The sequence below is a fragment of the Pseudopipra pipra genome, chromosome 23 (assembly GCF_036250125.1).
Source record: "Pseudopipra pipra isolate bDixPip1 chromosome 23, bDixPip1.hap1, whole genome shotgun sequence".
NCBI classification, from domain to species: Eukaryota; Metazoa; Chordata; class Aves; order Passeriformes; family Pipridae; genus Pseudopipra; species Pseudopipra pipra.
The window spans coordinates 4495257-4508704 of record NC_087571.1 but is presented as its reverse complement, the minus strand read 5'-3'; the positions used below and the strand labels follow the sequence as shown (position 1 = coordinate 4508704).

The window sequence follows — 13448 nt, the reverse complement described above, 5'->3', positions numbered from 1 at the left end:
TGGCAGAGCTGGGGGGAAATCCTGCAGGTGATGGTCACATTCTGCAGGGTGATGGGGTTTTTGGAGATTTTGCCCAGAGAAGCTGTGGCTGCCCCATCCTTGGAAGGGTCCAAGGCCAGGTTGGAGCAACCTGGATGAGTGGAAGGCATCCCTGCCATGGTAGGGGGTGGAATGAGATGATCCTTAGGGTCCTTCTCAACCCAAACCATCCTGTGATTCTATGAAATAACAATGTACTTGGATTTTCTGGAGTGTCCTTGGCAGGCTGGGCAGAGGGAACAAGTAGGGAGGTGGCTGCTTTTCAGGGACTCTTCATTATCAGCATGGCAGCTTGAGGAGGGTGGTTTTTCTTCGGCGTGATTTAACATTTTCTTCTGCCTTTTGGCTTTTGCTCCACTGTCTACGAATTTTTCTGCAAAAATCTTCACATACCAGGACGCTGGGGTGATAGCAGTGAAGAGCAGCACCATCTCACACAGTCATTAAAAATGCATAAGTAGTTTCAGAAGCGAGTTGCTCCCTCCGAGAAGCAAATCGTCCATAATTCTGCTTGGTATTTAGAGACTTTTATCTCCAGAGAGAACGCAAAACTCTTCAGGATAGCCCTGATTTATTTTATTCTCTTGAATTTTCCGAGCTAGAGATGAAAAAAAGGGGCTTAACAGAGAAAGAATTCTGTACTCGTGCTGCACAGAGGGCAGCCAAGGGTCAGCTCATGATCCACCAGCTCCTCAGCAATGCACCCACCACCCTCAAGGACCCAGCAAACTCTTTTCCAAGCATCCCACTCCTTCTGGGGGTAGCAGATTGAGAGTGCTCCATAAACAGCTGTCCATCAAGCAGGCTATCATAGCATGCTGTCAGTACAGTAAAGAGGAGCCATTACAGCAGGAGCTGTAAATGTACAGGCTGTGACATGTTCTTGGTGGGAACTTCAGCAGAGGAAGTTGCTTTGATTTATTTTCAGCAAACTGTGCCGAGGATGAGTTTGGGATAAGTCATCTTCACATGCACAAGGCTTAGTGCAGCAAGTTGCTATATATCCTTGCCTCTTCAGTGTTTTCTTGGCTTCCTTCTCTGAAGGACAGTTATCTTCCCTCCCTCTCTGTGCAGAATTTTGGGCTGCACTGGAGTCAATACCCAAAGTTGTACCTGTGAGTCCCTGGTGCACCTGGGCAGGAGGGATGTTTTATGGCTTCTCCTGGGGAGGTGAGAGGCACCCAGACGTGCACCTTGCAGCTGTAAGGATGCAAAAGCTGCTGGGAAGGTGAGCAAGGCAAAAATCACTTTATAGTGAAGGGTTTGAACTGTGTTTTGTACCTGAATTTAGAGAGGAGGAGGCAGGTGAAATGTGGGGACTGGGCAGGTGAAGAAACACCTTCAAGAGCAGAAGCCTTGCTGCTGGGTTAGGAGGGAAAAATCCCCTCTCTCCTTTCCCTCTCATCCTAAATCTTGACTGCCTGCACTGGAATCCCAGTTGTAGCTACAGTTCCTTGGTGCACCTGGGCAGGAGGGATGTTTTACGGCTTCTCCTGGGGAGGTGAGAGGCACCCAGATGTGCACCTTGCAGCTGCAAGGATGCAAAAGCTGCTTGGGAAGGTGAGCAAGGCAAAAATTCCTTTACAGTGAACTGTGTTTACCACCCTTTCATGCCTGAATTTAGAGAGGAGGAGGCAGGTGAAATGTGGGGACTGGGCAGGTGAAGAAACCCCTTGAAGAGCAGAAGCCTTGCTGCTGGGCTAGGAGGGAAAAATCCTCTCTCCCCTTCCCCTCTCATCCCAAATCTTGGATCCTAGCCTCTGTCCCTGCTGCTCAGCAGTGCAGGTGTGGTGTGGTGGGGGAGCACCCTGATGTTGCACTCCCCAGGTATTTTCCAAGCCCCTCCATCAGCCAGATGGTCCGTGGGCACTGCTCGTAGGAGCCTGCGTGGTTCTGCTGTCTGGCAAAGCCCAAGGTGTGTTTCTCTCACTCCCAGCTGTTCCCAGGGCTCGTGCTCAAACATCCAAGTGCTGGGAAGCAGTGGGGAATGCGTTAGGTGGAGGCAGCATCCCCCTGTGCTCCATGTTCTAGGTAATTACAGCCCTGCTGCTCGTGGAGCAGAGCCCAGCAGGTGCCCCGTATTTATTATTTAGCTTTCTGTTAACTCTGAGCTGGTGGTGCACAGGCAGCTGCTGCTTCCCTGGGAATCTCTGCATTCAGCTCCTCACCAAACCTGGCTGCAAACAGGACAAGGGGCCTTGGAGTCTGTCCCTCAGAGCTGGAAGTCACAGGACCTTTTCCCAGACCTTGTGCAGTTCGTCTTTGCAGAGTCTAAAATGAGAACCACTCATTTTGGGTTGGTGATTCACGGAGTCACAGAATCACTGAGGCTGGAAAAGCCCTCCAGGATCATCGAGTCCCCCCTGGGACCCATCCCCACCTTGTCCCCCAGCCCAGGGCACTGAGTGCCATGGTCCAGGCATTCCTTGGATACCTCCAGGGATGGGGACTCCAAATCCCCCTTCTAAGGCTTGAAAACCCTTTCCATGAGGAAATTCCTCCTGATGTCCAACCTGAGGCTGGAGGCTGTTCCCTCTCCTGTCCCTTGTTCCCTGGGAGCAGAGCCCGACCCCCCCCCAGCTCCCCCCTCCTGTCAGGGGGTTGCAGAGCCAGAAGGTCCCCCCTGAGCCTCCTTTTCTCCAGGCTGAGCCCCCCCAGCTCCCTCAGCCCCTCCTGCTGCTCCAGCCCCTTCCCAGCTCCCTTCCCTTCCCTGCACACGCTCCAGCCCTTCCATGTCCTCCTTGAAGTGATTCCACAGGGCTTTGGCAGAGAATGATGGGGATGTGAACTCCAGCATCCTCCTCAAACAGCAGGCAGGCATTTCCCTGCAATTCTCTGGGAATTGTGGGGTTTGTGCCTGCCCTTCCCCACCCTAGGGGAACAGGACAGCTCTGAGGTCCTGTACCAGTTGTTTTGCCAGTTGAGCAGCCACGAGCACCAATTCCCCAGCCAGGAATTCACACTTCCACTGGTGTGAGTAAATCTGACCTGATCCTGCTGTTTTTTTCCTCAGTATCTTGGAAAGTTTTAAAATAACTGCTTCAAAGTGCTCAAATGATATGTTTGCTCCACAATCTGTCTCCGCCGCTGCCAACGCTTCCAAGGAACCAATTTCCCCTGTGCTTAACCTTTTAGGGCTTTTCCTCCTCAGGAATTACTCTGTAACTCCCACTTAAAAAAAAAAAAAGAAAAAGAAAAAGGAGAAAATTGCCATTGCCCTTCTCAGGGGTGGTTGATGATTTCCAGGCGGTTTGGAGGAGTTTCTGCTTTTTAAAAGTGGGTTGAGCACACTGAAATCAGGATGCCCTTCCAGTGTGCAGCTGCCATTTGAGCATGGGATCCCTCAATTTCCTGGAACAGAGAGGATTGGGATGCAGAAGGCAGCGCTGGTGGTGGGAGCTTCCCAAGGGAAACATGATCCAGAAAATGATCAAACCCCAAGGAGTGGAGATGTCCCAGTGCTCCCTGTATTGTCTTTATTTCTGTGGCCATGTCTCAGTGTTTCCTGTCTGTAAAAAGGGATAGTCCCTATGGAGACTGCTGAGATAAGCTGGAGGAAGTCTAAATGTAATCTAAAAATAGATTAATTGAAAAATTGCAAGTAAAAAGCTACATCTTTTTTTTTCGGACAAAACTCCTGGTAACTTCAAAGGCAGATTAAAGACTTTGCCTGTGTCAGGACTTTAATATTTGGCCCAAGAATTAGACAAATGGAATAGTGTGAGAATGTTTGCCAGAAAATTGGAGAAGGGAGAGATAAGGTAACAGATGAAACACTCAAAGTCAGCATTTAAGGACATTGCTGCCTGTGGAGATAATTTTATCAACTCCAGAGACAACCATTTTTTCTACAAAGTAAAACTGAACCCTCCATGTAGCTGTTTAAAATGGAATATGTTACAAATTTTGTTGAACTGTGCTGTGGGAGTCTGCTCTGGGACAGCCAGTGCCAATATCTGGGCTAGTGATAAATCCGTGGATTCTCTGCCTTCTGCTCTTCATTTTGATGGTGTTTTGACTTTGGAACTTAGACCTCTGTGTGGTGGGGTGGAAAAAGGATGGTCCTGATCTTGGTTTTGTGCTGAATCCTTTTGTTCCTAAAAAGGAGGGAAGGAGGTGTGACTGTCATTGGGGCAGGAGCATTACCAAGAATTGATTTTTAGTTTGGTGAGGCCAAAGTGACTCTCTGGCTGTGCCTACACTCATTCCTCACATTATGTCTTGGTATGAAAATGTTTTGTCCCACCCTAAAACCAGAAGCCAGTTTTATATTTTGAGTTTCAGGCTGCTCTGAGTGGAAAAAAAAAAAGGGGAGGTGGGCGAGAATAGAAGTTAGAGATGTGACTCAATATTGATTTCCACTTGTTTTTGCTGAAATGCCAAAAATGCCAAGATGAAATATTTGGACTTTTCCTTGTGTTTCTTTTCAATTTCGTTTATATTTTTCTTTTCAATTTCATTTATGTTTTTGTTGTCGTTGTTGTTGTTAGAAGCTCTCTGCCCGGTTTGATTCCAATTGCTGAATAATTCATGGTCCCTAAAGAGCTTTGCTAAATGGATTCTTTGTCCCCAAGTGCTTGGCAAGCTGGGGGCAGTGCCACCCTGCTGTGAGGGGCTGCTGGGGGAGCAGAGGTGCTCACAGGGCCGTGTGTTGTGTCTCTGCAGAGTTATGTCATGCCCAGACCACCAAAGGGCTCCATGAGGATTTATGGAAGATGCCCCGTGTCTTGGCGCCTCTGGTGCTCCTTCTGCTGTGGCTGATGAGGATCTCTGCCAGCCCCCATTCCCTGAGGATTGGTGAGTACAGACCTTGCTCTGACTTGTGTTTCAATGCCATCCACTCTGTGTAGGAATTCTTGGAGCAGGGAATGCTGTGGAGGCTTCCCTGCCTTGGAGGGATGCTCCCTGCTCAGGTGGGGTCGACTCGTCTGCTGAGCTCCACCTGCATTTTGGAAATGTTCTCTCCTTCCCCTTGCAAATGTCCCACCTGCATTTTTGGAAATGTTCTCTCCTTCCCCTTGCAAATGTCCCACCTGCATTTTTGGAAATGTTCTCTCCTTCCCCTTGCAAATGTCCCACCTGCATTTTTGGAAATGTTCTCTCCTTCCCCTTGCAAATGTCCCACATGCATTTTTGGAAATGTTCTCTCCTTCCCCTTGCAAATGTCCCACCTGCATTTTTGGAAATGTTCTCTCCTTCCCCTTCCAAATGTCCCACCTGCATTTTGGAAATGTTCTCTCCTTCCACTTGCAAATGTCCCACCTGCATTTTTGGAAATGTTCTCTCCTTCCCCTTGCAAATGTCCCACCTGCATTTTTGGAAATGTTCTCTCCTTCCACTTGCAAATGTCCCACCTGCATTTTGGAAACGTTCTCCCCTCCCTGTTGTAAATGAAATTTGGTTTGTGGTGAGTTTATGCGCTTTAGCATTGATTTTCGTGGTGTTAACGTTGCCTGATGGGAATCTCGTGTTGTATAAATTGAAAGCTGCTCCTCAAAGGCACACTGAGGAATTCAGCTTGCCCCCTGTGCCGTGTCCTACCCCCCTAAGCTCCACATAAAATGAAACAGTTTTCTGTCACAAATGTATTTGTCCTCTGTTGATGAGCGAGGAGTTTTTTGAGCCCAAACTGCCCCCGGTTAAGCGATGCCACGAGGACATTAAAAAATTCAGATTTCTCCATATGTAAGAAAATCCTGTGCATTTGGTCTGCTTTGGGTTGTATTAAACAGCGTTCAGGCAGAGGCACCATCATCTTCCCTCGCTGCCTGTGCAGGATTAGGAGACAGAAATGCCTCCAGAAAGCTTGTAATGAAACTTGCCTCAAAGTATTGACACTTGGCTCTGTTGTTTAGAAGGGAAACTGCTTCTCCAGGCTGCTCTCTCTGGAGCTCCCAGCTGGCTTTATTAACTCTTTGCTGCAGATAAGAAGCAAACCTATTCCTGTCCCCCATTTGCACCTTTCACAGGTGACACCTGAAGTGAAATTACCTCTCCCCTCTGCTGGTGGAGCACGAAGCAGCTCAGAGATCTGGAGTGTGTGCACTCAGGGGTTCTCCATGTGGACTTGTTGGGGGTTTGATGAGTGTTGTTTCTTCGAGACACAGTTTGGTTTTTACGGTGTCTCCAACAAAAAAGTTAATAAAAATAAAGCAGAAAATAAAAAGAGGGGGGAAAATATTACTGGCGGCCCTGAAATCATTCCCAAATGCATGCTTTTGGCAAGGCAGGGAGATGTGGGGATCCAGCAACATAAATCAGGGCTCTGCACAGGAAAGGAAAAAACAGACCAGAATAAACATTTAAATAGTCAAAGAAAATGCAAGCTAATGTTTAAAACAATCCTCAGAGCCATCTGGTTGCTGAAATGCACAGTTAGATGGTCAGTCATGGGAGGTGAACACGGGCAATGTCCTGGTGGCTTCTTCACCAGGAAGAAGAGATTTTTCCCTGCAGCACTTCCCTTCCAGGCAGGAGCAAACACAGCGGTGCTGAGTCAGGGGCACTTGGCTTGTGAACCAAGCCCTGAGCTTTCCCTGCTGCTGCTTTTTGGGGTTTTGGGTGGATCTTGGCCCTGGAATTTCCCAGTGGAGTTCCTAGGCAGCAGATTGCCTCATCTCTGAGCACACGGTGAATTTTTGCTGGCCTGGATGGTGCCCACAGTGAGTGTTGCATTGCAGTGAGCTTTAGAGGCATCATCTGGGCAGGAAAAGGGAGCAGAGCACTGGCTACAGGGTGACCTTCCCTGTGCCTTTGGATGCATATAACGAGGCTATCTTTGCTCGATTTCTCTCCTTGACACACAGGAAAAAAACATCAGTGCAAACTGTTTTTTCAGCCTCTTTTCTGTGTGTTTCCTTCTGCTCCAGTCCTGCAGAAAGTCTCCTTGATAACACTGTTCTAGAGACCTTTGTGGGGGAAAAACAGCTCTAAAAGCTTTATCTAAAATGGGGATGTTCTCCTAGGAGTGTCTTTTGTTTGTCACTCAGCTCACCTGGTCTTGTCTTGGTGAAGCATCATCTCCACAGATGCTCAGAAGTTGGTTGTGCTCAGGGTATGAGGGAGCAGGCAGGGATGAACATGTTCTGAGCAGTTTTAAGAGCTCCAGGAGGTGTGTAAGGAACTGCCTTGAGACATCCTGGAGCTCTGGAAAGAGCCTCCCAAAATATCTCGGGACCCCAGTAGTTTGTGCTTGCCCAAGGTGTGCCCTTGAACGTGTTGTGTTGCATCCAACCCCACCAAAAGCTGGAGAAAGGCATCTCCCCCAGCCCTGCTTTCCTGCAGCACACAATGCCTGTAGAATCAATCCTGGGTTTGTTTTCTGTTTGTTCACTCATGCTCAATAAAGTGTCAGGAAATTTGCCTGAGTTATTTACTGAGTTATTTACTTGGTCTCGCAGAGCAGACAGTCAGGGCCCTAAATTGGCATTCTCTGGCTGGATTCATTGGGTGTGCTAACAGCTCATTTAAAATTCATATACAAGCCAAAGTTGTAGTTTATCCATGGCATTGCCCTAACTAGCAGCACTGACAGATGATCTACTGGCAAAATCCTTGCAAGGCCTCCTGTAGCTCTTTAAAGTGCTCCTGTCTGTAACTGGCTCTGTAAATCCCTTCCCTGCCTCTGCCTCCCAGCTTTGCAAACTTTATGCAACAAGCAAGACACAGCTCTAACATTAAGGGTATTTTTTGGGGTGAAACTTGCTGTTTTTCTCCCCCATCCACTCCTGGCTCAGCTGGTGGACACTGTCCCAGTGCTTTGGGGTTTCATCCACCAGAGAAGCAGTTTGTGGTCAAAGCCTCCATGAATCCAAACTGATGCTCAGGTGTCACTAGAAGTGCCAGCCTGGGATGTTTGTCCTTGTTTCTAGGCATGTTTCCAAAATTCTGGAATGCCAAAAGGGCTGTGAGTCTCCTGCATCTGCTCTGATCGTGGAACTGTGATCATGGAATGGTTTGGGTTGGAAGGGACCCGAAAGATCATCTCATTCCCACCCCCTGCCATGGGCAGGGACACCTTCCACTAGCCCAGGTTGCTCCAGCCTGCCCTTGGACACTTCCAGGGATGGGGCAGCCACAGCTTCTCTGGGCAACCTGTGCCAGGGCCTCCCCACCCTCCCAGGGAAGAATTTCTTCCCAATATCCCATCTGAATGTCCTCTCTGCCAGTGGGAAGCCATTCCCCCTTGTCCTGTCACTCCAGGTCCTCGTCAATAGTCTCTCTCCACCTTTCTTTTGGCTCCCTTCAGGCACTGCAAGGCTGCAATTAGGTCACCCTGAAGCCTTCCCTTCCCCAGGCTGAACAATCCCAATTCTCTGAGCTTTTCATGTCAAGAAAACTGTTCTTGGGATCCCCCAGAGCATGTGGAGTTGTGGGAAAGCACTGGAATTTAGCTGTGCCTGCTGAAGTAGCTGGGAAGAGGCAGAGTGGAGACATTCTCTCCCTATTCCTCTGTCAGACACCTGGGTAGCAGAGTCTGTGTGGCCTTGAATCCCTGTTAAATTACCCTCTTGAGGTGCTTATGATACACTAAACCACTTTTTCTATGAAATAAGGGCCCCAGAGCTGCCCTGTCCTATGCAGTTTGTACTGGTGTGTCTGAGCTGCAGGGCTGGAGCTGGAGGGAGAAGCACTAAAAACGTGCGAGGCAAAAAATGAACGATAATGGCAACGACCGGAATCGTGGAGTGTTTAGTTCAGCTTCCCCAGCTCCCAGAGGACATCCATAATTCTCCTGCAGGCACTGCAGGGAAGATCCCACAAGGCAGTGTGTGATTCTGTTATTCAGCATTAACATTTGAAAGGGTGATGGTGACACTGGGATGGAGGTGCAGGCACAGCCCCCGGGATGCTGTGACAGGAAGGTGCTGCTGGGCAGCTACAAAAGCTTCCTCCCAGGGTGGGGGGAAGCAGAGCTGTGCCTTTTACTGCAGGCAGGGAGAGCTGTGGCTTTGTGGCAGGTTGGCTTGTGTGACCCCCATCTCCCCACATCCCATTCCCAACTGCCTGACAGGGCTGGAAACTCCACTTCTCTCCTGCTGGAAGTGGGAGAAGCACATTTAACCCAGACAGGCAAAGCACAAGCTCCCTTCCACGTGCAGTGCTGCTTTCTGCCTTATCCAAGCTCTTTGTGGATGCAACTGGAATAAACTGCCCATGGATTTGCTGTTGCCCAGCAGGGAAATGGCCTCTCCCTGGCTTTGAACCCCTGAGGCTGCCGAGATCAGCTCAAGGCAGAGAAACCACCCCCGAGTCTCACATGGTGGTGCTGTTGCTGGAAAACCTTTCCTCTTGTAATTAGGATTAGTGCTGAGGAAAGCCAAGCTCTGGTTGGGGTGGGGTTTGTCAGAGCAGGGGTGTTGGGTGCTGCCTGGCTGTGGGGGCACAGTGATGAGCCCTCATCAGAAGGCAGCAAAGACCAGAGGGGTCTTCGTTTCCCAGAAAACAAGGCAGGGCACTGAGACACGTGTGATTATATAGGAACCTGTTTTTAAAGGATTAAAAATAAGCCTTAAAAAGAAACCATTGTGGGCTGCAGGGCCCCGTGCCCGAGGCTGTACCCACCTGAGGGGCAGCAGCACTCCTTGGATGTACATTTTCAAGTCCCTTTGTGTTTGGGCTGTGATAATCACAGCCTGGCTAGAGGAGGAGGAGGATGCAGCTATTGGAATAAAATGTTAATATTTTCCCCCATATTGAAAAGACCCAGTTAAGTTCATTAAGGTGAAGCAGATTCACAGTTATTTCTCATTTGCTGCTGAGGAATGGTGACAGGCAGAGAAAAATACAATATTCATTTGCTGTTTGCCCTTTTAATTTTATTTTGATTATTCTGCTGGGAGAGTGATATCTTATTTATGGGTTTTGAGTTATGTGCATAAATCTTTATTTCTAAAAAAGCCACCCATATAGATGCCAGGTCCTTTCAGCAAAGCCTTGTCTAGACTTACAATGAATCACAGAATGGTTTGAGTCAGAAAGGACTCTACAGATCCTCTCTTTCCATGGGCAGAGATGCCACACTCACTAGATCAGGCTGCAGAGATGGGGCATCCCCAGCTTCTCTGGGCAAGTTTTAACCTTGGATTCTTTGCAGTTCTCTCAGGAATTGCTGTGTTACACCCTGGGAAGAGTGGCTCCCTGCCAGGTCTTCCCTGTCCTGAGGGATCTTGTACAAGCAACTTCAAGGATAAAAGCTGGGGGTTTTTTAGGAAAAGGGAACTGAAACTGTTCAAAGAGGGGCTGGTGACTGCTGAGGTCTCTTCTCTAACTCGTCCTTCTCTGGAATGAGTGTTTCCCTGAAGGTCTTTGCTGCAGGACACCGGGGCAGAGCGTTCAGGCTCCGAGGTTGGGGTGTGAGCAGAGCGCGGTCGCTGTGTCCAGGCAGGGCTTTGCACGCCATTCCCACTAAATCCATGGATGCAAATCTCCCTGGGAGATGTGCTCAGCATCCTCTCTGCCTGCAGAGGCAGGAGGCTGGTTAGCACCAGGGAAGTGTGAGTGAAAACTGCGGGAGGAAAGCGAGTGCTTCCAAGGCAGGAGCCCTGGGAGAGAGGGAGTGGGAGCCGGGCTGAGCTTGAGGAATGTCCAACTCCTGCACCCTCTGCTTTGTTCTGCTCTGGGTTTGAGGGGCCTGTTTGGAACACTGGCAGCACTGGGCACTAGAAAGGGAGGGTTTGATGGTTTCTCTCACTGTAGGGGTTTCTCCATGGATTGTGTGTGATCGAGGTTGAGTGTGTTTGGCTTAAAAATGGCCCGAGCCACGTGCTCTGGGGGAAAATTCATGGAGGAAAGAGGGGTTTGGTGCAGAGTGGGGTGACCTGCCCTGCCAGGGACAATGCTGTGCCAGGGGAAGGTGTGTGTGGCACGTGCCAGGCACACCCCATGCAGCACAGCAGTGCCCCTTGCCTCGTGTGGCAGAGCAGTGTGGGAGGGCTGAGCGTCTCTCCAGGCTGCAGTTTTGCCACATAAAAAACATAATGAGCTCCTGGTCCACAGCTAAGGAACCCAGCAGTATAATAATATGAATAATAAATAATCAGCAGATTTATATTTTAGGGCATGGAGTGAGGAGAGAGGAGGATTCAGTGAGACAGACCATCTCTTGGAGTGTTTTGCACCTCTGTGGCTGAGTTATTTTTACTGATGTGTTCCTGTTCATTAATGTCCGAGAGGCAGGTTAGATTATACATCCCCAGAGACCTTTAAGCTTTGTTTTGATTCATTATATATCCACATGCATATTAGATAGATATAGATCTTTGTGTGCAGAGCATCTGGATGGGGAAGCCAGCTGGTATTTATGGAAAAGAGCTGTGGTGCTTAAGCAGCAAATCAACACTCTATCTCTTCATTTTCTTGTTTATTGAGAATTATTTGCCCACCAGGACAGGGCAGAGGATGGACATGGATAGGTGCATATCCAGAGTTTTGTATCAGATGTCTGTTTTTTGACATTTGCTCCTGAATATTAAAAGATTCTCCCAAAGCCAAGGATCAGGATCTGAAAGTCATGAAACTTGTTTTACATCTGAATCCTGTTGTTGCCCCTGGGCAGCACTTTGTGTATTTAACCGCTGAGCCATTTTTAATGCAGAGCTTTTTGTTTCAGTGGGGATAAAGCCCAGTCACAGCAAGAGCTACTCTGCAATTTCTTTCATTACTTTTTCATATATATATATATATGAATAAAAAAAGTCAATTACATGAATGAAAGATCCTTGGTTCCCTGCCTAAACAGCTGCCAAAATTAATTCCAGCTCTGAGCCAATTTCAGCAAAAGCTGGAATTTCTGCAGAAAGCTCCAGTGCGGCGTGAGATGGGATTGTGCATTAGTGTGCATTACAGATTCCTGCTGCCCGGCCCCTCGCCCTTGGCTATCCGTGTGGGCAGCTGGGGAGGGATGGATTTCACACAGCCTCTGCTGAGCTTGACTTTGCTGCAGAAATAAGCCTGAATTAAACAGCCTTGCTGGAGCGAGTCCCGTCCCACTGCAAAGCCCTGGCAGCCCAGAGCACCTGGGAACTCGGTGCCAGCGTCAGCAATGCTCCATCCTTCCCCACAGACCAATTCACCTGCGTGGGAGGAACCCTGAATGGGATTTTGGGATGTGGACAGGAGCTGGGCTGAGTTAGGAAACTGGGATAAGCACGCAGGGGAAGCAGGTCCTCCATCCAGGCAGGAGCAGGTCTGAGGATGGGGCACCTGGGGGTGCCTGGCCGAGGGACACGTGGCTTTCTTTTAGGGAATTGCATACCTGCAGTTTTGTAATGTGGTTTGAAGGTCCTTTTCAGGAAGTGAGGGGGAGGACTGCCTGGCAGATTTAAGGCAGTGGCCCACGTTTCTAAAGGTAAGCTGAGATAAAGCTGAGTTTGTTACCTGTGAGCCGTTCCAGCCTGTCTGAGAAGGGAAGGTGGAGGATGACAGATGGGAGGAGGAAGGCAGCAAAGCACTCCAGCTCCAGTCTGCTGGAGCAGAGCTGAGATCCCCACCCTGTGAGTGCAGGTTTCTTCCTGCTCGAAGCAGATCTGCCTCGTGCTCAGAGGCTCATTCCGTGCTCTCCTGCTGTGTAGCTCTTGGCACATCCCCTTGTCCTTGTTCTGTGGATGGGTGGACTGCAAGCTCAGGAGCTCTCCAGGATGATGCTGAGCTCAGTGAGGTGTTAAAGCCCTCTTGCCTGGCATTAGGCACTGCAGGGCTCTTGGGCAACCTTCCCAGAATAGGTGCTTTTGACCTAAAAGGGCACTTATCTCAAGTGCCCCCTCTGCAGCTAATTGCTTCTGGCTCAGTGTAAAATAAACACACCCCTGTAAAGCTAAAAGGCCCAAATTGGCCTGGCTTGGATTCAGAAGCTCTTGCTCTTGATATCCAGGTGTTAGGAACCTACAGCATTTGGAAAAGTCCCAATCCCAGAAGCAGAGAACAACCTGCTGACAAAGCAGGGGGGACAGAGCCTGGTGAGGGCTCTTGCCTTGCTCCCAGCTTTGTGTTCCTCTCCTCCCTCAGAGAGACCTCACTGTGATGAGGCTGAACCTGCTGAGGAAAAAAGTGCTGAGGAAAAAGGGAGGAACCTGAAAGAAGGAATTTTGCTTTTCCGTGGGGCGTTGGTTGGGAAAAGCAGGGAGCTGTGGGAAGGGGAGCAGTGGGAGAGAAGGGCAACACCCAGGGCACAATCCATGCCCAAAACAGATGTGACAGGCAGGAAAAATGGGTGCCCAGGAGGATAATGGCACCTTAGGGTGGCATCATACCCCAGAGCCCTCCTCTGGGGTGTCATTCTGGAGGGGAGAGAATGGGGGAGAACTGAGAGCAGAAGGTGAAACACCTGGTTGGAGGGAGTTCCTGAAACGAGGAAGAGCTGGGAGATGGGAACTCATGGCAGGGCAGGGAGCACAGGGCTTTGGGGGCTG

The 13448-nt window shown here is 49.4% G+C and overlaps 1 protein-coding gene across 1 annotated transcript in view; it reads left to right on the top strand.

The window, feature by feature from the left end:
• The window catches only part of GRIK4 (glutamate ionotropic receptor kainate type subunit 4), a 183795-nt gene that overhangs the window by 58309 nt on the left and 112038 nt on the right, over positions 1-13448 (top strand). The window contains 1 exon segment of the mRNA XM_064634466.1: positions 4705-4836. Coding sequence (XP_064490536.1) covers positions 4755-4836 — 82 coding nt within the window. The 5' untranslated portion in view covers positions 4705-4754.